The sequence below is a fragment of the Phocoena sinus genome, chromosome 11 (genome assembly GCF_008692025.1).
Source record: "Phocoena sinus isolate mPhoSin1 chromosome 11, mPhoSin1.pri, whole genome shotgun sequence".
NCBI lineage: Eukaryota > Metazoa > Chordata > Mammalia > Artiodactyla > Phocoenidae > Phocoena > Phocoena sinus.
This window is the reverse complement of record NC_045773.1, coordinates 95,437,511-95,462,831: the sequence shown is the minus strand read 5'-3', so window position 1 is coordinate 95,462,831 and position 25,321 is coordinate 95,437,511. Positions and strand designations below refer to the sequence as shown.

The following is a 25,321-nucleotide window of genomic DNA, read 5'->3' as shown; positions in this document are numbered from 1 at the left end:
ATGGAGCTGGGGGGAAGGGGCAAATGGGGAGTTTGGGAAGAAAAACATTCTGGAGAAGGATAGTGGTGATGGCTACACAACAGTATTAATGTCCTTAATGCCACTAAACTGTATACTTAAAAATTGTAGGGGCTTCCCTGGTGGCGCAGTGGTTGAGAGTCCGCCTGCCGATGCAGGGGACACGGGTTCGTGCCCCGGTCTGGGAGGATCCCACATGCCGCGGAGCGGCTGGGCCCGTGAGCCATGGCCGCTGAGCCTGCGCGTCCGGAGCCTGTCCTCCGCAACGGGAGAGGCCACAACAGTGAGAGGCCCGCGTAACGCATAAAAAAAAAAAAAAAAAAAAAAAAAAAAAAAAAAATTGTAAATTTTATGTTACGTGTATTTTACCACAATAAAAAAGAAAATTTAAGGAGGCATCAGTCTCAGGGTTCTGCATGTGTAGTATTCATTGTCCCTTGGGCCCTAGTCCTGGCCCTGCTGGTATCACTCTGCTGCCCCAGACTTGTCTAGATGCTACTCTTCATGTACTCAAAACTGCACTAGACTGAAAACAAGTAATAATTGTTATCATGGTTACTAATATTAGAATTCTGTGAGATGTGCATCCATGGATGCATTTTAGAAGGATATCCACAGCACTTCTTTCCTGCATGGCTGTCTCTCATGACAGGCCGGAGGAAGTATAAGGGATAGAAAGTAAATATCCTCAAGTAGCTAAGGCCAGGAGTTTGGGGTCAGCGAGGAGATCTAAATACGCTCCAAACGGGTTGCATTAATTCGTTCACTTTGTTTTCTTTATATACTTGAAATTAGGGCTTCCTAGTTTCCATGCACATTTATGTAAGATAGTCTACAAATAAGGACATTTCTCTGGAAGCCTGGAAAGTTTCTGTTTATTTACTTCATTTTTGTTTCCTCCAGCGTAAGGTTTGTAAAGGAAAGTTCCTGAAGTAAGCTAATGAAGTCTGCACTTTCACAGAGAAGGTGCAAAGAAAGTTATAGGTGTGTTAACTGACAGTGGGAAACTTACTGCAAATACAATTAGAGCGTGAGGCATGACTGCAGTCATTTAATGAAGGGCAGTCAGCAGAGAGGCCTGAGTGCAGAGATAGTCATGGTCAGGTGCTATCATCTCTTTACGGCTTCTGGAATATATGTTAAAAGGGGAGAGAGAGAGAGAGAGAGGGAAGGGGAGAAGGAAGGGGGGGGGAAGAAGGAAGGGAGTGGGGGAGGGAGAGAGGGAAAGGCACTCAGCACATGTGCAGCTGAACTGTCCTTGTCCTCCATCTCAGTCAATGTCAGCTCTTCCCTAGCTGCCATATATGATCCCATGGAATCATATTTAAATATTTCTGCAGTGGGGGCTTCCCTGGTGGCGCAGTGGTTGAGAGTCCGCCTGCGGACGCGGGGGACACGGGTTCGTGCCCCGGTCCGGGAAGATCCCACGTGCCGCGGAGCGGCTGGGCCCGTGAGCCATGGCCGCTGAGCCTGCGCGTCCGGAGCCTGTGCTCCGCAGCGGGAGAGGCCACAACAGTGAGAGGCCTGCGTACAGAAAAAAAAAAAAAAAAAATATTTCTGCAGTGCACTCATTTCATGATCTCAATCCAGGCTCCTTCATCTCCTATAGGTTTCTATAATTGTCTGCTCACTGGGCTTTCTTGCTCACATCAATCCACTTTCCACAATGCAGTAACCCAATAATCTCTCTAAAAGAAAAAAATCGTTCATGGTGCTCCCCTGCTTCCAGTGGATCCACGTTGCTTTAGGAAAATACCCCAGCTCCTTCCCCTGGCCTACCTGGCCCTGCCCTGCCCACGCATCCACCCTTCCAGTCTCAGATCTGCAGTCTAACCCTTTCTGTTTCTTGAATGAACCCAGCTCTGCAGCTTCTGGTCTTCACCCATGCTGTTGTCTCTGCTTGGAACACCTCTGCCTTTACCCTTCGTAGGACATACTTCCTGCTCTGTCCCTGGCTGAATCTTACTCATGCTTTGAATTTCAGCTTAAAAGTAAATTTCTCCAGAAAAAATTTCCTGACCATTCTTCCCACAACCCACATTTGGTTAGGTTGTTATGTGCTTCCCCTACCATGAGTTTACCCTTGTTGCATATTTGACTATCTTTCTCCAGAGCTTCTGGAAGCTCTGTAAGGACTGGGATTTTATCTATTATGTGCATCTGTTTCCCAAATGCTAGGAACATGGCAGTTTCTTTAGTTTTAAATAAATGGCTGTTTGGGTGGCACTACCAGCACCTATGGTTCCTTTTAACTGCTGTTAGCTGTGGCTTCTATAGACAGGTCTCAGCTGCCTGACCCGCCAAGAACACTGCAGCCTCTGAAAACTGGAACGTGTAACCAGTAGCCTTCCAAACTGTAGTTAATTGGATGCTCACATTAATGGAATCACCATCTTCCCAATCCACCAGCTGAAAATTCTGAGAATTATCCTTGATGCTCCCTTTTCATTTGCCCACTACACACCAATTAATCCATAAAACCTATTCTGTTACACCAACAATGTGTCTCAGGTATGTCCCTCATTCCTAATTGTACAGCTGTATCCCTCTTCAGGCTCTTCTTACTTCGAACTTGTGTAACAGGCATTTTGGGTAGCTGAGATTTGGGCAGGAAGGATGAAAAGTGTAGACAAGCATTTCCATTCTTAGCCCTCCACCTCCACCCCTCTTCAGTTTGCATGCTGGCTGGCCTGGACCCCAGATGCTGATAATAGGGGAAGTTGTGTGGCATCTTCATGTTTATTTTCATATATTAATTTACATGAGGGCTGGGGAGTCCTTCTGTGGAAAATGAGGCTGGGATTCTGATCCCCACTAAGATTTTAGGTTGTAAAACAATGGTGCCGTCTAGATGGTCCCAGACTAAGGTCATATTTCAGGAAAGGGTAACAGTGGCTCTGGGGGTGAATTCACATAGTGCGCTAGCAGTAGTAGGAGAGGATTGTTGGTACCGGGTGTAACAAGGTGGCTGGCTGGTCCTGGAACTCAGCTTCATCTGCCCCTCTGGCAGTTTCTAATGGCTTCTGGGCGTAAGATGTCTGTATGTGTGAGTGTGCATGTGTAAATGGGTACACGAATTTAGAGGGTTATTACACTTGGGGTGTCCAGGCAGCTTTGCTCTGGGGCCTCACCTGAGTGAGCATAGGACAGAAGAAAGAAATCATCTCTCTTGCCCCATAGGAACTGGTATTGAGAGGTGACTTTAAAAATATCTTTCCCCAGGCTGGGTTACAGCTGTATATCTGTATGATACTTGCACTTGGCATGCAATACTTTACACACTAGCAGAGACAAATATAGCATCAGCTGATTTCTGGTCTACCAAGAGCAAGGCAGTGGTGCACTGCAGGCCAACTGGGGCTATTGCAATAGCCAGTAGCATTGTTCTACTTGCACCAACATAGGAGACTAATGGGCAGTGGCATTGCTGGCAGTGACAGCAGCGGGGGAGGCGTGCTAACCTTAAAGCAAGCCCCGTGGAGGTGCTGGATCCAGGAGGCTGGGTGTTGTGGCTTTACAGTCTGTGTGGGAGAGGGATTCTCAGGACTGTGTACTACATGGGCATGTGTGAGCACTCGCTGGGTTATTAGAATATTTTAGAGATGGAGGTCCTGGAGGACTGGACCACCTGCAGAAGGGTGCTCCAAGCATCCAGATATGGGATGACACTGGAACTGTGAAATATCCGTGGATGAAGAATAAACCATTGTGACTGAACTAGATGACTTAAGAGTATTCCGGCTAACCTTTATTCGTATGTTGCTTTATTCTGTTGTGCTTCCCATGTCTTGCCACTTCAATCCATTTTAAGCTCTATTGTCACGATAGTCATTTTAAAGCATAATTCTCTGGCCATGTTACTAAGAATTCTCACTCCTACCTCCATGGCAGACAAACAACAGCAGCAAACACATCTCACATTGTCTGTACCATGCCCAGCCTCCTCTAGCCTGCTGCCTGCAGGACTCTGTGAGTGGGCAGTTTCAGGGTGATTTCCTGTTCGTCTCTTTCACCAGTAGGTCCAGCTAAAGTGAATTGCTAGCCATTGCTTCAACGTGATGTGTGCTCCCTTGGCTTTGCGATTGTGTAGTGTTCGCTTTCTCCCAGTTTTTGCTGCTCCAATCCAGCCAGTCCTTCGGGGCCCAGATCCAGTGACACCTTTCATGAAGTCCTTCCCACGCTGCCCAGTCAGATGTAACTGCTTCCTCCTTGTGTTCCCTTTGGCACCTCGTATTTGTTATGACATTTTATCCCTTCCCATCTCGTGTTCTTATAATCTGTATGCATGGCTCATCTCCACTTACGAGGTACAAACCCCCTACGGGCTGGGGCTTGGCCTTATATAACTTTGCTTTTCCCAGCAGGACCAGCCCTGTGTTAGGGAAAATATTTGTTCAATAAAAGAATGAGTAAGAGGCAGCAGTAGGAACGTTTCTATTTTCCTGCTCCTTAGGAAGAGCTAGGCGATGTGTTTTGGGGTGAGAGAGAAGTGGGGAGTAAGTGAGCTACCATATATATAGATGACTAATGCTTTCCAAAGGAAACGAAAGATTTACAGTTATTACTACTCTGCAAAGCTTTATTTTCCCGCTTAGGGGCCAGCCCTCCAATTTTGCAATCTGAAAAATAATAAAAAGCAAGTGCCACATATGAGGCAGTCCCCATGGTCTTGGTGGATATTTTTAGGTCACTGTAACATGGTTCCAGCAGTGAAGTACTTCTCCAGCTCAGGGTTATTGCCGTTTTTTTGACTCATGTTTGTTTCTCACGCTCTCTGTGGCCCGGGACTGTATTCTTTACCTCATTCCTGCTATGCTGTTTCCCCATTTGAGCATCCAAACTGGCACACCTAACAGCTGACCTATAGCTGCTTCCCTAAAATATCTCCATGGACATCCACAGCTTGTGGAACTTGTTGCTGACCATCCGTGGCCATGAAGGTGCATGTGCCCCCAGAGTATTGTGTAAGGGTGGAGGTAGCTGGCAGCAAGGAGTCTGAGCTCCCCTAATTAGGCAATGGACAGGGAGGGAAGCTTCAATCAATAGGGCCCCATAAAACGCCTGCCTACAGGTGTATTTGCTTCACTCCAGCAAACATGAGGCCCTACTGGACAGAACGCTGACTCTGTACTTCATTAGTGATAAGAAAGTCCAAATCCCAAACCACTTCAGCTCCCTGCCAGGGTCTACCCAGTCACATTCCTGCTAGTGGTAGGTCTCCATCCCTTCCCTTCATTTGCCCCATTACATCACTGTAACATACAATCAGAGCACAGCACTGGAAGGAGCAACATCGTGAAAGCATTTAGACTGCAGAGATCATGGTAAAGCTTTTTTGCGTTCTCACCCCTTCAGCATTTAGCAGAGTGTGTTTTACACAAACAGGGAGCTGAACAAATACCTGACCATCTGAATACACGGAAAAGAGAACTGGATTTGGAAATAGAGGTCCTTGAGTTAAGTCTCAGCTTTCATTTTCCCCAGCCACGCGACCTTGGACACGTCATTTAGCCCAGTGGGGCTTCAGGTCTCCGAAGCTGGATGATCTCTGAGTCACCTTCCACCACCCACCCTCTCTGACTCTATTTGCAGATTGATTGATATTGTCATCTGTGGGCCAACATCAACTCTCTTGAGTTACCACAAATGCCACCAACTGATCTCCCTGTCTGATTCCTCTTTAATTTCCGTACTTCAGCCAGCATCATCTTTCTAATCATCTTTCTTACATAAGCCATGTTATTTCACTTCTCTGCTTATAACTTTTGCATAGATAAGCCCTCATTTTCAAAGTCCAAATTCACTAACTTCTCCCCGTCCTACAGTTCAGCCACGCCCTCAGCTCCTCCAGCCTTTCACAGATGCTATTCCCTCTGCCTGAAGGTCTTTTCCATATCTCTTTTGACTTATTCTTTGCATCTCAGATTAGACACCACTTCCTTTAAGAAGCCAGTCCTCCACATCGCCCAGCACCCTGCGCTTATCCCCGTTAGAGTCTCACCACCCTGTCTTCCCATTGTTTCTGTACTTTCCTCTCTCCCAGGCAGTCCCTAAAGGCAGCATGGTGTCTTGTACATCTCTATATCCTCATACCTTAGCACAGTGCCTGGCACTGAGGAATAATCGACTGGATGTGTGATGTGTTCACTCCTGACCATCTTGCTGCACCTCCTTTCTCCAGCACCCCAGTCCCCTGCATGGTCAGAGCTCACGCCCAGGCACCAATGAGCCAGACCCTCTCGACCACTACTTTTCATCCTTATGGGTGCCACGATTTTCCCCCAATACCAGTCACCTTAGGTGCTCTGTTACCTTCTTGGTTTCTGAGGAGGAAAAGAGCAAGGGTAGATATGAAGATTGATGATCAACTTCCAAGTCCTTAGGTAGAAGAAAATTAATAGACCAAAAGTGCTATCTCATATATGAACTCTAAAAGTTATATTTGGCAAGAAAGAATAAATCAGATTAAAGTCCACCAAAAAAACAGAGTATGGAAATTCATGTGCATAATCAACCAGCTACCACCCTGCTTCTCCTCAACACATACAAGAGAAAAAAATATATCTTTTGTGTATATCTTACCCGACCCCAGGTCCTAGATGTTCTGTCTTTAGGGATTTATTCCTTTGGGTTAAGCCAGACTTGGAATATACATGGCGCATGTCCCACCACTCTCCATTCACATGCTATAGGCAGATATTGCTAAATGATAGCACAGCTCTTTTGGTAGGGTCTCAGAATCCTTCTCAACACAGTGCTCCAGACCTCAACTACCAGTAGGTCCCCAATTTATGCCTTATTCTCTAAAAGTGTCCTTTGTTAAAATGCAAAGGCCCCAGGCTAGTGAACAGTGTAAATCAATTGAGTCTTGGGGTGGATTTACTGAACAAGTGCTTTCTTTTAAGACAGGTGAAACACGAACGACTTTAGGCACTCGGGGAAAGAAGGGTGCAGAAGGGTGGGAGGAACATACATTGCAAAAGGGAAGGAAAGGCTAGGGAGGAACCATCACCTGAGTTCTGGGCACAAAGGTTACTGGCTCTAAGACAAAGGCTGCTGAAGCTCATGAAGCAGGCACTGCTGGAGACCAGTCCTTTGGAGTGCATTCTTTTCCTGGCTTCTGTCTCCTACAGAGCCCTGCCCTGAGTGAAACTACCCCTCACATAGGGCGTGGGGGATTATCCGGATTGGCAGATGTGAAAAGCTTATGTGAGGCTAGGCTAGAGTAGGAACATCATGGTTCGCTTCCAACTGCAGGTATTATGCTTGGCATGCCCCTCCCGGTAGAGCAAGAGCACGGCTGTGGGGGAGAAGGCTGCAGAGTAGAAAGGGGGGTTCTCCAGTTGCTAGGTGGAAGGCCAAGCACTTTCCCTTGATTACAGACATTGGGCAGAATTCCTGAGAATTGGTGTCACCAGGTGGTTGAATGATGAAATCTAGGCCAGCTACTTAAACTCGCTCTCATGCCCCCAGTTAGGCTGTTCTACAGGCCCCTGGGCAATTGCCCAAATGCCCTTTCAGGGCTCCAGTGCCAGATGTTGATGCAACTAAGCCCATAATAATACAGGCAACAGGAATGGACCAAACCTTGCCTGATCAACCTGTCAAGTGCCCTTTTAGATGGAATATATTTAGATGCCTTAGATCATTGAGCCATTCAAACATGTTAATTACAAATGAAACCAAAGATTAATGTTTTCCTAGGGAAAGTAACGTGTAGCTTTACAACGATTAATTCTTCATGAGAGGGAGGGGGAACTCATGACTTGCTGTGTGTGTGCACGCATACCTGTGTATTCTTGGGCATTTGGTGTTTCCATGAGTATCAAAAGGAAACACTAAGATTCCTTTTTTCCTGAAATTTAAAGATGGCAAAATCCCTGTTAACCCAAGATAAAGGCACTCTTATAGAACAGTGCGCTTCTTCTGGAATATTCCTCAGAGTCTGGATTGACAAGTCTAAGTTGATTTTCTCTCTGCAACTCTTACCTGCTGACATAAGCAAGGCTAGCAACAGCCAACAAGGCGAGTCCTTTCTTCTTCAGTGGATAGCAGTGTGGCCTGAGGATGACTTCAGCCAGAGAGAAGGGCAATACAGATGTGCGCTGCAGGAGAAAAGACGACAAATCATCAATCCAAGGTGCCCTGGCTGCCTCCAGCACCCCTAATTCTCTCTTCCCCTCCAGTCTACCTTCTTACACGAATACCAGATGAAACTTTCCAAAACTTGGCTTGGATCATACTCCTTGGATGCCAAGGACCTACAGCAGGTCCTTACTGCCTACCATATTGATCCAGACTCCTTTGTCTGGCTACCAAGGCTCTTTATAATATGCTATCACCCCCTTCCTAACAAACACACACTCACACACACACACTCCTTCATAGAACAAGGCTGTCTCCTTCATTCTTTGCATTTGGCATGTTTGCTCCCCCTTCACACTTCTGTTCATGCTTCGACTGTATGGAGTGTGTCTTTTCTCCCTGTACTCATATGGCCCATGGTGTTCACAGCCAGTACAATCTTCCATGATGCTGTCTCTGTATTTTCCTCTTGCTAATTTCTCTCAGTCAGTTCTGCTGCATTTATATGCTGTGCCATGTAGTCTAACACTTACGGTGCGTATTGATAAGCTCGGTGCGGGGAGAGGCCGAGAACACATTTAGCAGCGCACTTGGCACCGTGGAACTGTCCTGTCGACAGGTGATGGGTGCTGTAGGGGGTGTGAGAGTCTCCCTCTGAAACCTCTGTGTTCTCCCCCACTTCCTTCCCTGCTTCACCTCCTTCTTTATAACCATCTGTTTTCTCACATCTTTCAGACTCTTAACACTAGATTTTTTCAAATGACATAATCAAGGAATAGTGGTGTTTTGGGGTGTGAGGACTTCTGAGTCCCACTCCTCTCTTGGTTATGGGAACTGATCTGGGAAAGGTGACTTGAGTCTCTTTGCAATGTCCTTTCATTCCTTAAACACATTTATTAAGTTCCTCTGCCACACTCTGTGCTTATTGGTAACATCTCATAGTGTTAGTATTTTATACTTTTTACGTTTACATCATTCCTCTTTCATCCCTGCTCCCCAGTTTCCTTAGCTCTTGGAAGCCTCTTGCATCTGTAGCTTCCACTTGCAAGCTCCCTCCCAGTCCCATTCTTGAGCCCCGAGACAGCTGTGTCAGCACCTCAATTACAATAGGGGCTGGGGCTTAGGAATGTCACAGTGCCCTTGTCACCATGCTCCCATGCCCAGCTGTGCTGCTGGAACCCTGGGTACTGACTCTGGCTGGCCTTTGCTGTCAGTCATACCAGTCTGGTGCTCAGAGGCATCCACAGGAGGTGGTAGCTTCTTCTTGCTCTACCTGTGCTAGCTTGGGTCCAGTCAGGAGATCAGAACCCTCTGATGACAAGAAATGTGACAAGTTTTAATGGAGCAGGGGTGGGATGAGGAAGCACAGGTCTTAAATATAGGGCAGTACTGGGCAGAGGGAGCCTGCAGTTCAGTGGCACAGAGCAGTCAGGCTTCTTGAAGGCCCTGGGTACCCACATTTTAGAAGCAAAGCTTGGAGGAAGAGCATTGTGGACAAACCACAGCTTTTACAGACTTTCTGCAAGGTTGGTCCTGAATATACTGACTGGTTGACCACACAATGGAAAGACATCCAGGCCCACTGTCATATCCTGCATCTTTCTTTGGCCTAATCTTAGGGACCAAAATCTCCAGTTTCTCTGTCTCTCCCTCCAGTAAAGGAGCGTGGTGTTTAAGGGCACGTATTTTTGACTCTGACCCTGGACTAGTTACTCAATCTGTCTGAACTTCAGCCTCCTCGGTTGTAAACCGTGACGGTAAATAGTACACATGTCACAGAGGTACTGCCCTGAGGATTGGGATTAGTGCATGTAAAGGGCTTAGTGCTCAGCCCAGGAGAGTCCAGTGAGCATTAGCTGTGATGATCACTGTTGTTCTTGATTCTCATCCTTCCTCTCATGGGTGGCCCAGTGTGGAGTGGGGTGAGGCAAGCGGCTGGGGTGTCCACAGCAGCAGGTGTCTGTTTGCACCCTTGCCTGTGGCCTGCAGGCGGCTGGAGTGTGGGAGCAGGGCCATCCCCGTGGCCGTCCCATGGGTCCCTCTCCCGCGCACAGCTCGTGCCTATGCTCCCAGTGGTGGCCACCTCAGAGCCCTAGCAATACCCTGTGATAGACACTGATGCTCTTTTAATCCAGAGGCCACTTCAGGAGGCCAGGGATGGGGCTGTCTACCCAGTACAGTTGCCTGCCTGTCTGCCCACCGTCGCTCTATCAGGAAGGTCCGACTTCTGTCAGGAACCACTAACAGCCCCATTATACCGGCCATTGACCCAACAGACTCTATTATCCCTGCTCACAGCAGCTTCCGTTCTCTACATTAATGATCATTTGGAACAGAATTCCTGTGGAACAGTGTAGCGCGTTTGCATTAGGAGCAAATGAGTTCGCAGTGATTAATGCTTTTATAACAAATAACTCAGGAATGCATGACTGGTCGCCTCTTCTAGGAGCCTGCCCTTTGCAAGTGACATTCAGTTGCGTTTCCAAATGAATTCTCCCTGATGGCTTCTGGGAAGTTTACTTCAGTGATGTCATTAGCGATGGGCCATATACTATGGCTTAATACCAGCTAAAAGGTCTCTAAAAGAATCACATTGTTTTGGCCAGGGCTGGGGGTATGAATGAGGAAAGGAGGAAGATTGTATTCTGTGAGCTTTCTAATGTTGAGCTACTGTGAAGAGCCAAGCATGACACAGTAACCCCCTGGTATTTCAAACCTACTGGTATTTCACCTCACGTTGGTATAAATTATATAACCTTTGTCAGGCAGCACATACTTTTCAAAAGAGGAGGAAAAATCTAGTAAGAGAAAAATCAAATATGCTTTCTGCTTCCAAAAATTCTAATAATTAGGCTGGGATTGACACAAATTAGAATGCTGCCAAAAATTACTGAAAACAGTGACTCATTCTGTATTTCAGTTAACAGTTTTTCAGTTCCCCTTATAAACAGTGAAGCTGACAAAAATTAATTATCTCAGAGGGGGTAAACTATTTCCTTCCAAAGTAAACAAAACATCATGGGCTGAAACAATAGTATGTGTAAACAGAGGGGATGGAAGGAAGCTATCTTTCCTTGTTAACTGAGCCATCATTTTGGTAGATTTTTCTTTAAATACCTCATTCCAAAAGCATTGGTTAAAAGGAAAAGTGTTCTTTTTTCATCCTTTTCTACTAAGTTACACCTTTCCTCCTGTCCTTTGTGTGATGCCTACTTCCATCGGAATATCTTGGAGACAGAACTATAAGCATGAAAGATTGATTTAAGTGTTAGTATAATAGTTGCCCTGTAGATTCCTTGGTTGCAAAACAGCCTTGTAGATAAGTACTACAATTTACCAGCCCATAGAGAATTCCTATAAGGTTATATGAGTGGCAACATAGAAAGTAATGAGCACTTATTTTTACTAGCCTCATGCCAGTAGGTAAGCAGCTGCTCTAACAGCTTCCCTGTGTCTGAGGCTCAAATTAAAATGAGATGCATTTGCCTGACTCTTGAGAAAGAGGCAAGCCTCCATCACTCAGGCAACCCACGGAGCCGACAGTCTTCCATCCTTGCTGTGCAGCCTCCAGAGACTGACTCCAGAAGGCGAGGATGGTCACACTCTTATCTCTAAGATCCTTGGAGGTGCAAGAGCACTTAATTGTCTTCAGTGAAAGAAATTCAGAGAGCCTCCACATTGTAAAAATCAGACGATAAAACTTTAAAATACGTTCTCTGCCTCTCTCCTCTGATTCATTTCCTTATTGCACCAGCTCTTATGTTGAGTGGAGCGATATAAATAGGTCAGCTTTTGCCTTCTCGGGCTGGTCATTGCAAGGCTTTCTCCTTCACGTGCTGTTCCTAATCGTGAGCTTATGTAGTATTGCCCACTTCACGGCTGCTTCAGTCTTCTCCCTTCCTCCGTTCAGGCAACACCTGGATCTGAGAATTCATTCCTTACACTGGCTCTTCCCAAGCTGAGTTTCCTTCGCTCAAGTCTCTAAGATAACGTCTTTGGTTCGTTTATGGTGCTACTGGGTAGATATTTTAACATGAAGTTTTAGTGCACGGACAAGAGTTTACTTCTGGGTACATTAAGGAGGATATTTTTGCTTACTGTACATTAAATATATCATTTTAAAAATTTATTTAAAAATGAAGGCCTTCACAAAACCTCCTCGGGGCAAACACATGGTCAAAACATCAATTAAAACTTAAACATAAATACAACAACAGACATGAAAATGGAGGCAAAACAACCCCACTGTACCCAGGCTTGTTATTACAATGGCGGATCACGTTCCTTAAGCTTGAAAACTACACACAGTAAAAAGATGCGGTAATAGTTGTTTTGTAAATCCTAGTAAGGCAATCTCTGGTTTTGATAATATCCATTGACCAGCTAAAAAACTTTACCTCACTCCTCACCAACTTCCCCCACTGCAGTTTCTGACACTGACTCTTACAGTTTGGGACAGTGGTGATGGTCTTTCTGGGAATATTTTGTATCCAAAAGCAGAGACCATCTGTATTCTCTACGCCCCCTGCTATGTTACTAAAGGTGCAGTTTTGCTTTAAGTCAATCCAATATATGGTAATCTGGATATGTAGACACGAGTTATATTGCTTACATGTCTAGGGGACTTTTTTTTTCACTCTTCCACCTGCGCTACCCGCAGGAGTCTTTTCCATCTCAAATACTAGAGTTTAGAAGATAACTGGATTTGCAAAAACCTCCTTTTCTACTTTCTAGGAACTTAAGTGCACAGACTTATCATCACTGTAATTAAAGAGTCAGTGCCTGGGGATGAGGGATTGGGAGGATAAAGCACGCATAGAAAGAGCCAAAGGCTTCTCTTTGATCTCCCGTCTACCTAGGTGGGCTGACACAGCCCAGTCAGGTAAAAATTCAGAGGACAGAAGTCAAAACCCAATAGTTTTATTTATTGCAGAAGAGTAGTAATGTTTGCAACTTACTCTGATATGCACCACAAATAAGATGAGTTGTCGGATGGGTAGATGCATAGATTTGTGATAAAGCAAATACAGTAAACTATTAATAGCAGAACCTAAGTGGCAGGCAATACAGGTGTTCACTGTAAAATTCTTCCAACTGTGCTTTATGTTTGAAAATGTTCATAATAAAATGTTGGGAGAAATAGGAATAGTCTTACTGACCTGGAAAGAGGAGCGAATGCTCCATTGGGCTGAGGAAGAAAAGCATGCCATTATTTATGAACTTGTATGTGAAACGAACGGGTGGTTAAATGATAACTTTCTGAATCTTTTATGGTTAAATGATAACTTTCTGAATCTCTGAACTTTCTGTGTGATTTTTTACTTGCTACACTATTGTCCTTTGGGTTAATATGTAGTTTAGCCAACATTTCAAAGCACTATTCTTCTAGGAAGCTAGTCGGCTTTGACGGTGTCCAGCCTGGTGAAGAAGTGATTTAGATTCTATTTAGTTAAGGGTAAGACAAAAGAAAGATCTGGGCTCTGGAGAGCCTGCAGTCAGGAATATATCTGCCTCTTCCCATTCTTCTCCTCTCTGTCCCTGCCTCTCCAAAGCACCAAACCCCTTCCTCTAATTTAACTCTCTCCAGCAATAACAACACCCTAGACACCAGCTGTAATCAGTGACTCATTTCTTTCCTTCTCAATCCAAACTTGATTCACTTTCCTCCTCAGATGCTTCCCATAGCTGTCTATTCTTTTATCTTCCCCAGCATCACCTCCCTAGCTTTCTTCTATTTTGGTCCATACTCAACATTGCAATTAGACCAACCTTCTTCAAACAAGTTTCATGTTACTACTCCCCCCAAAACCTTCTGTGGCTCCCTGTTGCCTCAGTCCACTGTCTACTCCTCTAATCTTATCTCTCTCCCATTTTCCACAATATCTCCACAGGCTCCACCCCTTCCACTCAATCCAGTCTCCTCATTATTCCTGTGTTTCATTCTGTTTCCTTCCCTAGAACTCCTCCCTCTTTTCATACACCTAACTCTCTTCTTTAATTCTTCTCTCCCAGTCAGACCCACGCGCTTTTGAGATGCCTTCCAACCAAAAGCGCACACATTAACATGAGGAGACGAAAAAGAACATCAGGACCCAGGAGAACACTGAAACAGAAACACGCCAACCAGAGGCTTGCTGGGTTGCTGCTGTCGAGATTTAATTTTAGCAATTTCTTTCCAGACAGCCAAAGTGAAAAGAGAGAGATGGAATGTATACAGTTCCTGTTTTTTTTTTGTTTTCTTTTAAGGGGAAATTAAGTTTTTCCACTAGTAAGTAGGCCTCAAAGAAATTTTCACTGTTGCATCTCATTTAGGGAACACTCAGTAATAGTAGGCAGTGCTCTCACCAGTGTCCCCATAGCAAAACATTTCAGAGATCTAAGTTCCATAAAATGATAATATCTGATAAAATTTGAAGGCAAAATAATAAAACATATTTTGAAGGGGATTCTGCCAGTAAGGAGATAACACTGTATGATTATGTAGGCTTCTGCTGATCAGAGCAGTAGAGGGACTCCAGAAATAACATTTCCCCCCATGAGAGTTTTTGTTTGTTTTTACTCTAATTGTGTGTCATAAAACAGCTAGTATTTTATTCTGTGTTTAGAGCCTAGAGTGTAGGTATTATACACTGTTGATGACACGGAGATATAAAAGCTTGCAGGAATTCAGAGAGTCAGTGGTAGTGTTGACACCCTTTCACTGCAGATCAGAATCCTCACCAAGAAAACCATCCTGCCTCTAGGAGCTGAGCACCCAGCGCTTTCTGCAACCTCTGGGGCCCGTGTCACATGCATGGCACACCTGTGTCACATCCTGCCTTTGCATTAGATGCTGACTCTCCCCTGTCCTTCCTGCAGCTCTTTTGGTTTGCATTAGACTCTTCTGTGCTTAATTACGTTCAGTTTTCACGTTTACACTGTCAATTTCATGTACTTTTTCTTCTGTTCTCAGTTAGATTATAAACAATTTGGGGTCAAAGCTTTCACCTCCTATTTTTTTCAGGACTCCCCTCCACTCTCTGATTAATAACTACTTTTCGACCCATCGTCTTCATTCAAACCTACGTGTTACAAAGTATTATAGAATTAAGCCCTTAGTATGGCCTGCAAAGCCCCTGGTGATCTGGTTACCTGTCCCATCTTCATTTCCATGCCCTGCTCCGCATCCTGTGGCCTTCACCCAGCCCTCAGCCCCTGATTACGCTGTCCTCCACCCACAGTTCCCTTTCCCACCACTGGTACATTACACACACTTATGTCTCCCCTTCCTCAGCCCCCTCCACCTTCTTCTCACCTTACAGGGCTCAAGGTAGCTATCCCTGCCTCTAGGGCAGAATCTGGACCTCCGGCAGGTGCCCTTCCTTGGCACGGCGGGATCTCCCTTTGCTTGTCCCCATCCCAGCGTCACATTATTGTGTTCACCCAGCACCGGCCAAACCTTCCACAGACGGAAGCAACTCGAGGCTAGGGCTGTCACCATTTCATCTCCAGCGCTTAGAACGGTGCTTAACCTCTCTGGCCACTTACTGTCTGTGGCGTTAATGAATGAATCAGTGAAACAGTGGAGTGGGGCAGAAGAGGAAAAGAGTTCCTCTGCATAGCCTGGGAAGATAATCAGTGTCCCAGAGTGAGAAGACAACAGCTGCAAGCCAGACTCACCTGGCTTGGCAGCCACATGTCGGGCTGTGCCCGTGGTTAGCAGGGCCACAGAGTCAATCCCACTTCAGGCTAGTCACCTATACCCTTTGTCATGGCTATAGATGGCGCCCCAAATCCTGAAAATGGGTGTTGTGGGTCACGGGGAAACCTGTGAGAAAATGTGACTCCTGGGAACAATCTCTGGGTGCCAACATTACAGCAACTAAACTATAGACTCAATAAAGGGATGTCACCATCCCTGCAGCCCTGCAGGAGCTGGCAGCCCTGGAAGAAGTCAGGAAATTTTTATCCAGCAAAGGCTGTTCTTTGGGACGCACTGGCCTGTGCCCCTCCATCTGGCCCTCCCAGATTGGGCCAGGTGTAAACAAACTCCCCAGGTTTTGTTCGGTATCTTCTTTGTACCCCCTCCTCTATATCAATCTGTAATCCACGCTTCCTCCGTGCTTCTGTGCCTGGCTCCACAGAGCACACATGGAGACTTGTTTTTAAGACATAGACAGATGGGCAGCTCTCTAGAAAGCTGCTCTGAGTTGGAGAAAGGAGACTGTTCTTTTCAAGAAAGAGAAAGTTTCAGAAGCATAGGAATCTGCTCTTGCTTCAGAGCCACCACCTCTCAGGGTACCTTCCGCTCCTCTCAGCTATCTTGTCTCCATGTCAGTAAAGGACTCAATATGTAGGCAGCTGGTTTCCCTGGGAGATAAAGCAGTGAATCAGGAAAGTACCCTGTAAGCACAAGCACCAGGGCAGATTTCCAGATTCTCCATGTGACGGACCCCATGATGGACCAGTTTCCACACTTTCTCCTTCCTGCCTCTGGCTTTCCCTTGCTGACCCATCAGGGTATTCCTAGAAGGACTCACCAGCTGTTCTGCAAGAATGGCAGTTGCCCACTGGTGATCTTCCCAGATGTGTGTACTTGGTTGATTTAGGGTTTGTCTGCATGAGGGGCACATGAGCTCACTGTGGGGTTTTGGTGGTGGTGGTGGGGGTCTTCCCAGTAGAGGGAGGAGATGGATGGGAGTGGCGCCTAGAGGTAAAAGAAAAGTTTCCTTGGGAAATGCCCTCATTTGCTATCCATCAAATATCTTATGAAAAGCAGTTATGTTTCAGCACTCCAGGCAATTAAAAGGTCCATAAGATATGGTCTTAGAACTCAAAAAATTATTAATGAATTTCAACTTACATTTACTGTAACCCTACAGGTTTCACATTGCGCCTGGGCTAGTTCTAAAGCATTATGTAGTGGAGGCTCTGAAAGTGTTAGCAGTAGGCAGCACTGGGTTGAGCCCTTGAAGTCCACAACCAAAGAGAACAAGTTCTCATTTACTGCAAAGACCTGCTTCTCCTTCACGCACTTCATAAAAATCCTTCACACCTAAGAGACTCAAGGGTTTCTCCTCATCACCTTTTGTGGCATCCCAAACTGTCTTAATATCTCATAGGCAGTCACTAAGCTGTGTTTTGTTCTTTCAAAATAAAAGTCAATTTTAATTCCCTTTTTTTAAAAGCAGGTAGCTATAATCACAGACTACTTTTTCAATTATGAACAATTATTTTTCTCGCTGAGAATCAAAAAGCAAAACAAAATGAAAACAAAAGGGCATCTGTAGGATATCAAAGAAGAAGTTCTGTAAGATAGTAGATACACAAGTTTGGTGCTCAGAAGAGAAATCTAGCTGGAGAGGGAGATACAGGAGCAGAGTGCAGAACTTTTTTTAGTGGTAGTAGATGAGATGACCCAAAGGGAGTGTGTGAGTGAGAAGAAGAATAAAGAATCTAGAAGTAAACACTGTGAAAGGCAGGGTTTCTCAGTCTCTGAACGACTGATGTTGAAGAATAGATAATTCTTTGTTGTGGAGGGCTGCCTCTGCCTTGTAGGATGTGTGGCATCATCCTTGGCTTCTGCTCACTAAAAGCCAGGAGCACCTACCTACCCACAGTTGTGACAATCAAAACTGTCTCCAGGTATTGCCATGCATTCCCTGGAGAGCAAAAGCGATCCCAGTTGAAAATCCCTGATTTAAGTGATGGACAAAAAAAGAACATCTTGCAAAGGTAGTTGACAAGGAGTGTCAGAGAGTCTGGAGGTAAAGGAAGAGAATATTTTGAGAAAAAGATGTGGTAAATTTGTGTCAAAGATCAAGGAAAGGTATTAAGACGTGAGCACCAGCCTCCCTGGTTTTAGGGACGAGAATGTGTGGTGAGCAGAGAGGAGCTTGCTCCTTGTGTCCCCGATTGCTCCTTCTTCCTTCTAGGCTGACTCCCGTGTTCCTTGTCCAGTCTCCTGCACCTTTGGGTTTCAACCTCCTGTTCATAGTACTTTTAGACCTGGACCTTGGAGCCCCTGGGCTCTGGGAGGAGGTTAATACAGAGATGTCTCCAGGGCTGCCATTGCCTTCTGTTCTACAAACCCCAAGAGTGGGTGGACATCTAGACAAGTTTTTAAGTGTAAAATTTGGGAACCTACATGTGGCACAAGTTGATTACAAGTCCACTTGCTCAGAGCCCTCTACACTCCTGGGAACGCAAGCCTGTGGCATTGAAATTCTCCCATTGCCAAGAAATTTGGCTTACTTCCTTATCGTGGTCCTCTTAGGAAAAGTAAAACAGAATTTCTCAAAAGGTCACAAAATTCCGTCTCACCAGAGAATAGTAAAAACGTGGCTTTTATGAGTTCCTAGATGTGTTTGGAGAGAGATGTCAAAAACACACAAGCTTTTACTCCCAAGCAGTTTGTACTAGGAGAGCGCTCCAGAATACCCCTCTGAAATGATTGTGCATTTTTTGGTCTCCAAACTCAGGGGGGGAAAGCACAAAGGTTTTTGTTTTGTTTTAGTTTGGTTTTTATAGCTTTCAGATCTGAATTTTCACTGGTAAAATCTCTTCTGATTAAGGGAAGTGAAATGCTGAAATCTCCCCTGGCTTTATGAGGGGTTTTTTTGGTTTTTTGTTTGTTTGTTTTCCAACTCTGCCCTCAACATAAGACTCCTGATTACTACTGAACTCTTAAAACATTAGGTTCTGGCTTTATGGAAGCGGGGCTACAAGAAGTTGCTTCTGCAGGTGGCCCGGCTTTAGGAAGACCAGTATAAATGCCATGAAGCCACACATTCTTAACTGCTTTTTACTACTGAAATCCACGGATCTACATTAGTTCCTGGTTCATAATTTTCAGAAGGACTGGAGAAGAGCAGAGATTAGAATGACTCTCAGAATTATAGCAGCCTGGAAATCCTGAACAGAAGCCAGTCTAACAAGGTAGAAAGGTTTGCTTTTACCATTTGTCCTAGGGTTCTGACTGGGGGTTTTTTGTTGTCATTTGTTTTCTTTTTATGAGTGTGTGTATGTATGTTTCTTTGTGTGATTATTTTTCTGTTTGGTTTTGCTTTTACCATTTGGCTTGGGGTTCTATCTTTTTGTTTTCTTTTTTTTTTTTCCTTTTTTTCCTTCCTTTTCTTCCAAGCCTTGTGACTGGCAGGGTCTTGGTGCTCTGGCCAGCTGTCAGGCCTGAGACTCTGAGGTGGGAGAGCTGAGTCCAGGACATTGGACCACCAGAGACCTTCTGGCCCCATGTAATATCAATCAGTGAGAGCTCGCCCAAGAGATCTCTGTCTCAGTGCTAAGACTCAGCTCCACCCAATGGCCAGCAAGCTCCAGCACTGGACATCCTATGCCAAACAACTAGCAAGACAGGAACCCAGCCCCACCTATTAGCAGAGAGGCTGCCTAAAGTCATACTAAGTTCACAGACACCCCAAAACACACCACTGGACGTGGTCCAGGCCCACCAGAAGGACAAGATCCAGCCCCACCCACCAGAACACAAACACAAGTTCACTCCACCAGGAAGACTACACAAGCCACTGAACCAACCTAACCCACTGGAGGCAAACACCAAAAACAACAGGAACTACAAACCTGCAGCCTGCGAAAAGGAAACCCCAAACACAGTAAGTTAAACAAAATGAGAAGACAGAGAAATATGCAGCAGATGAAGGAGTAAGGTAAAAACCCACCAGACCAAACAAATGAAGAGGAAATAGGCAGTCTACCTGAAAAAGAATTCAGAGTAATGATAGTAAAGATGATCCAAAATCTTGGAAATAGAATGGAGAAAATGCAAGAAATGTTTAACAAGGACCTAGAAGAACTAAAGAGCAAACAAACAGTGACGAGCAACACAGTAAATGAAATTAAAAATTCTCTAGAAGGAATCAGTAGCAGAATAACTGAGGCAGAAGAACGGATAAGTGACCTGGAAGATAAAATAGTGGAAATAACTGCCGCAGAGCAGAATAAAGAAAAAAGAATGAAAAGAATTGAAGACAGTCTCAGAGACCTCTGGGACAACATTAAATGCACCAACATTCAAATAATAGGGGTCCCAGAAGAAGAAGAGAAAAAGAAAGGGTCTGAGAAAATATTTGAAGAGATAATAGTTGAAAACTTCCATAACACGGGAAAGGAAAGAGTCAAGTCCAGAAAGCACAGAGAATCCCATACAGGATAAATCCAAGGAGAAACACATGAAGACACATATTAATCAAACTATCAAAAATTAAATACAAAGAAAAAATATTAAGAGCAGTAAGGGAAAAGCAACAAATAACATGCAAGGGAATGCCCATAAGGTTAACAGCTGATCTTTCAGCAAAAACTCTGCAAGCCAGAAGGGAGTGGCAGGACATATTTAAAGTGATGAAAGGGAAAAACCTACAACCAAGATTACTCTGCCCAGCAAGGATCTCATTCAGGTTCCACGGAGAAATTAAAACCTTTACAGACAAGCAAAAGTTAAGAGAATTCAGCACCACCAAACCAGCGTTACAACAAATACTAAAGGAACTTCTCTAAGCAGGAGACACAGAGAGGTAAAAGACCTACAAAAACAAACCCAGAACAATTAAGAAAATAGTAATAGGAACATACGTATTGATAATTACCTTAAATGTCAATGGATTAAATGCTCCAACCAAAAGACACAGACTGGCTGAGTGGATACAAAAACAGGACCCATATATGTGCTGTCTACAAGAGACTCACTTCAGACCTAGGGACATGCACAGACTGAAAGTGAGGGGATGGAAAAAGATATTCCATGCAAATGGACATCAAAAGAAAGCTGGAATAGCAATACTCATATCAGACAAAACAGACTTTAAAATAAAGACTATTACAAGAGACAAAGAAGGACACTACATAATGATCAAGGGATCAGTCCAAGAAGAAGATATAACAATTGAAAATATTTATGCACTCAACATAGGAGCACCTCAATACATAAGACAAATGCTAACCGCCATAAAAGGGGAAATCGACAGTAACACAATAATAGTAGGGGACTTTTAACACCCCACTTTCACCAATGGACAGATCATCCAAAATGAAAATAAATAAGGAAACACAAGCTTTAAATGACACATTAGACCGGATGGACTTAATTGATATTTATAGGACATTCCATCCAAAAACAACAGAATACACTTTCTTCTCAAGTGCTCATGGAACATTCTCCAGGATAGATAATATCTTGGGTCACAAATCAAGCCTCGGTAAATTTAAGAAAATAGAAATCGTATCAAGTATCTTTTCCAACCACAGCACTATGATACTAGATATCAGTTACAGGAAAAAAACTGTAAAAATTACAAACACATGGAGGCTAAATAATACGATACTAAATAACCAAGAGATCACTGAAGAAATCAAAGAGGAAATCAAAAAATACCTAGGAATAAATGACAATGCAGACATGATGACCCCAAATCTGTGGGATGCAGCAAAAGCAGTTGTAAGAGGGAAGTTTATAGTAATACAATCCTACCTCAAGAAACAAGAAAAATCTCAAATAAATGACCTAACCTTACACCTAAAACAATTAGAGAAAGAAGAACAAAAAATCCCCCAAAGTTAACAGAAGGAAAGAAATCATAAAGATCAGATCAGAAATAAATGAAAAAGAAATGAAGGAAATAATAGCAAAGATCAATAAAACTAAAAGCTGGTTCTTTGAGAAGATAAAGAAAATTCATAAGCCATTAGCCAGACTCATCAAAAAAAAAAGGGAGAAGACTCAAATGAAAAGAATTAGAAATGAAAAAGGAGAAGTAACAACTGATACTGCAGAAATACAAAGGATCATGAGAGATTACTATAAGCAACTATATGCCAATAAAATGGACCACCTGGAAGAAATGGACAAATTCTTAGAAAAGTACAACCTTCCAAGACTGAACCAGGAAGAAAGAGTAAATATGAACAGACCAATCACAAGCACTGAAATTGAAACTGTGATTAAAAATCTTCCAACAAAGAAAAGCCCAGGACCAGATGGCTTCACAGGTGAATTCTATCAAACCTTTAGAGAAGCGCTAACACCTACCTTTCTCAAACTCTGCCAAAATATAGCAGAGGGAGAAACAGTCCCAAAGTCATTCTACAAGGCCACCATCACCCTGATACCAAAACCAGACAAAGATGTCACAAAGAAAGAAAACTACAGGCCAATATCACTGATGAACATTGATGCAAAAATCCTCAACAAAATACTAGGAAACAGAACCCAACAGCACATTAAAAAGATCATACACCAGGATCAAGTGGGGTTTATCCCAGGAATGCAAGGATTCTTCAGTATACACAAATCAGTCAATGTGATACACCATATTAACAAATTGAAGGATAAAAACCACATGGTAATCTCAGTAGATGCCGGAAAGCTTTCGACAAAATTCAACACCCATGGGGCTTCCCTGGTGGCGCAGTGGTTGAGAGTCCGCCTGCCAATGCAGGGGACACGGGTTCGTGCCCCGGCCCGGGAAGATCCCACATGCTGCGGAGTGGCTAGGCCCGTGAGCCATGGCCGCTGAGCCTGCGCGTCCAGAGCCTGTGCTCCGCAACAGGAGAGGCCACAACAGTGAGAGGCCCATGTACCGCAAAAAAAAAAAAAAGAAAAAAGAAAAAAAATTCAACACCCATTTATGATAAAAACTCTCCAGAAGGTAGGCATAGATGGAACCTACCTCAACATAATAAAGGCCATATACAACAAACCCACCGCCAACATCGTGCTCAATGGTGAAAAACTGAAACCATTTCCTCTAAGATCAGGAAGAAGGCAAGGTTGCCCATTCTCACCACAATTATACAATACTTTTTTGGCTGTTTTAGCCACAGCAATCAGAGAAGAAAAAGAAATAAAAGGAATGCAAATTGTAAAAGAAGAAGTAAAACTGTCACTGTTTGCAGATGACATGATGCTATACATAGAGAATCCTAAAGATGCTACCAGAAAACTAGTAGAGCTAATCAATGAATTTGGTAGAGTAGCAGGGTACAAAATTAATGCACAGAAATCTCTTGCATTCCTATACACTAATGGCAAAAATTCTGAAAGAGAAATTAAGGAAACACTTCCTTTTACCATTGCAACAAAAAGCATAAAATACCTAGGAGAAAATACCTACCTAAGGAGACAAAAGACATGTATGCAGAAAATTATAAGACACTGATGAAAAAAATTAAAGATGATACAAACAGATGGAGAGATATACCATGTTCTTGGATTGGAAGACTCAACATTGTGAAAATGACTGTACTACCCAAGGCTATCTACAGATTTGGTGCAATCCCTATCAAGCTACCAGTGGCATTTTTCACAGAACTAGAACAAAAAATTTCACAATTTGTATGGAAACACAAAAGACCCCAAATAGCCAAAGCAATCTTGAGAAAGAAAAATGGAGCTAGAGGAATCAGGCTCCAGGACTTCAGACTCTACTACAAAGCTACGGTAATCAAGACAGTATGGTACTGGCACAAAAACCAAAATACAGATCAGTGGAACAGGGTTTAAAGCCCAGAGGTAGACCCACACACATATGGTCACCTTATCTTTGATAAAGGAGACAAGAATATACAATGGAGAAAAGACAGCCTCTTCAATAAGTGATGCTGGGAAAACTGGACAGCGACCTGTAAAAGAATGAAATTAGAACACTTCCTAACACCATACACAAAAAAAAACTCAAAGCGGATTAAAGACCTAAATTTAAGGCCAGACACTATAAAACTCTTAGAGGAAAACATCGGCAGAACACTGTATGACATAAATCACAGCAAGATCCTTTTTGACTTACCTATTAGAGAAATGGAAATAAAAACAAAAATTAACAAATGGGACCTAATTAAACTTAAAAGCTTTGGCATAGCAAAGGAAACCATACACAAGACGAAAAGACAACCCACAAAAATGGGAGAAAATATTTGCAAATGAAGCAACTGACAAAGCATTAATCTCCAAAATATACAAGCAGCTCATACAGCTCAACATCAAAAAAACAAACAACCCAATCCAAAAATGGGCAGAAGACCTAAATAGGCATTTCTCCGAAGAAGACGTACAGATTGCCAACAAACACATGAAAGGATGCTCAACGTCACTAGTCATTAGAGAAATGCAAATCAAAACCACAATGAGGTATCACCTCAAACCAGTCAGAATGGCCATCATCACAAAATCTACAAACAAATGCTGGAGTGGGTGTGGAGAAAAGGGAACTCTGTTTTGAGAGTTCCCACTGTTGGTGGGAATGTAAATTGATACAGCCACTGTGGAGAACAGTATGGAGGTTCCTTAAAAAACTAAAAATTGAACTACCATATGATCCAGCAATCCCACTACTGCACATATACCCTGAGAAAACCATAATTCAAAAAGACACATGCACCCCAATGTTCATTGCAGCTCTATTTATAATAGCCAGAACATGGAAGCAACCTAAGTGTCCATTGACAGATGAATGGATAAAGAAGATGCAGCACATATATACAATGGAATATTGCTGAGCCATAAAAAGAAACAAAATTGAGTTATTTGTAGTGAGGTGGATGGACCTAGAGTCTGTCATACAGAGTGAAGTAAGTGAGAAAGAGGAAAACAAATACCGTATGCTAACACATATACATGGAATCTAAAAAAAAGAAAAAAAATGGTCATGAAGAACCTAGGGGCAGGACAGGAATAAAGACAGAGACAGAGAGAATGGTCTTGATGACACAGGGAGAGGGAAGGGTAAGCTGGGACAAAGTGAGAGAGTAGCATTGATATATATACAGTACCAAATGTAAAATAGCTAGCTAGTGGGAAGCAGCTGCATAGCACAGGGAGATCAGCTCAGTGCTTTGTGACCACCTAGAGGGGTGGGATAGGGAAGGTGGGAGGGAGACGCAAGAGGGAGGAGATATGGGAATGGATATATATATACATACAGCTGATTCACTTTGTTATACAGCAGGAACTAACACAACATTGTAAAGCAGTTATACTCGAATAAAGATGTTAAAGGAAAGAAAAAACATTAGGTTCAGTGGCAGCCACCGAAGTAGTTATTCTCTTTCTATTGGTGGAATTCCACATTCGTGGGTTCACTTTTCACAAATACTAACGCACCCCATTACTAGCTTCTGCTTATCAGTAGGAATCCTTGGTTGTGTGTTATCAAGAATCTCTCTCAGAGGGATTTCCCTGGTGGTCCAGTGGTTAAGACTTCACCTTCCA

General features: G+C 43.7%; 1 protein-coding gene across 1 annotated transcript in view; it reads right to left on the bottom strand.

The window, feature by feature from the left end:
- Positions 1 to 25,321, bottom strand: part of ADTRP (androgen dependent TFPI regulating protein) — a 69,919-nt gene that overhangs the window by 18,717 nt on the left and 25,881 nt on the right. The window contains exon 5 of the mRNA XM_032648725.1: positions 8,008 to 8,123. Within this exon, the coding sequence (XP_032504616.1) occupies positions 8,008 to 8,123 (116 nt within the window). The remainder of the gene's footprint in view (positions 1 to 8,007; positions 8,124 to 25,321) is intronic.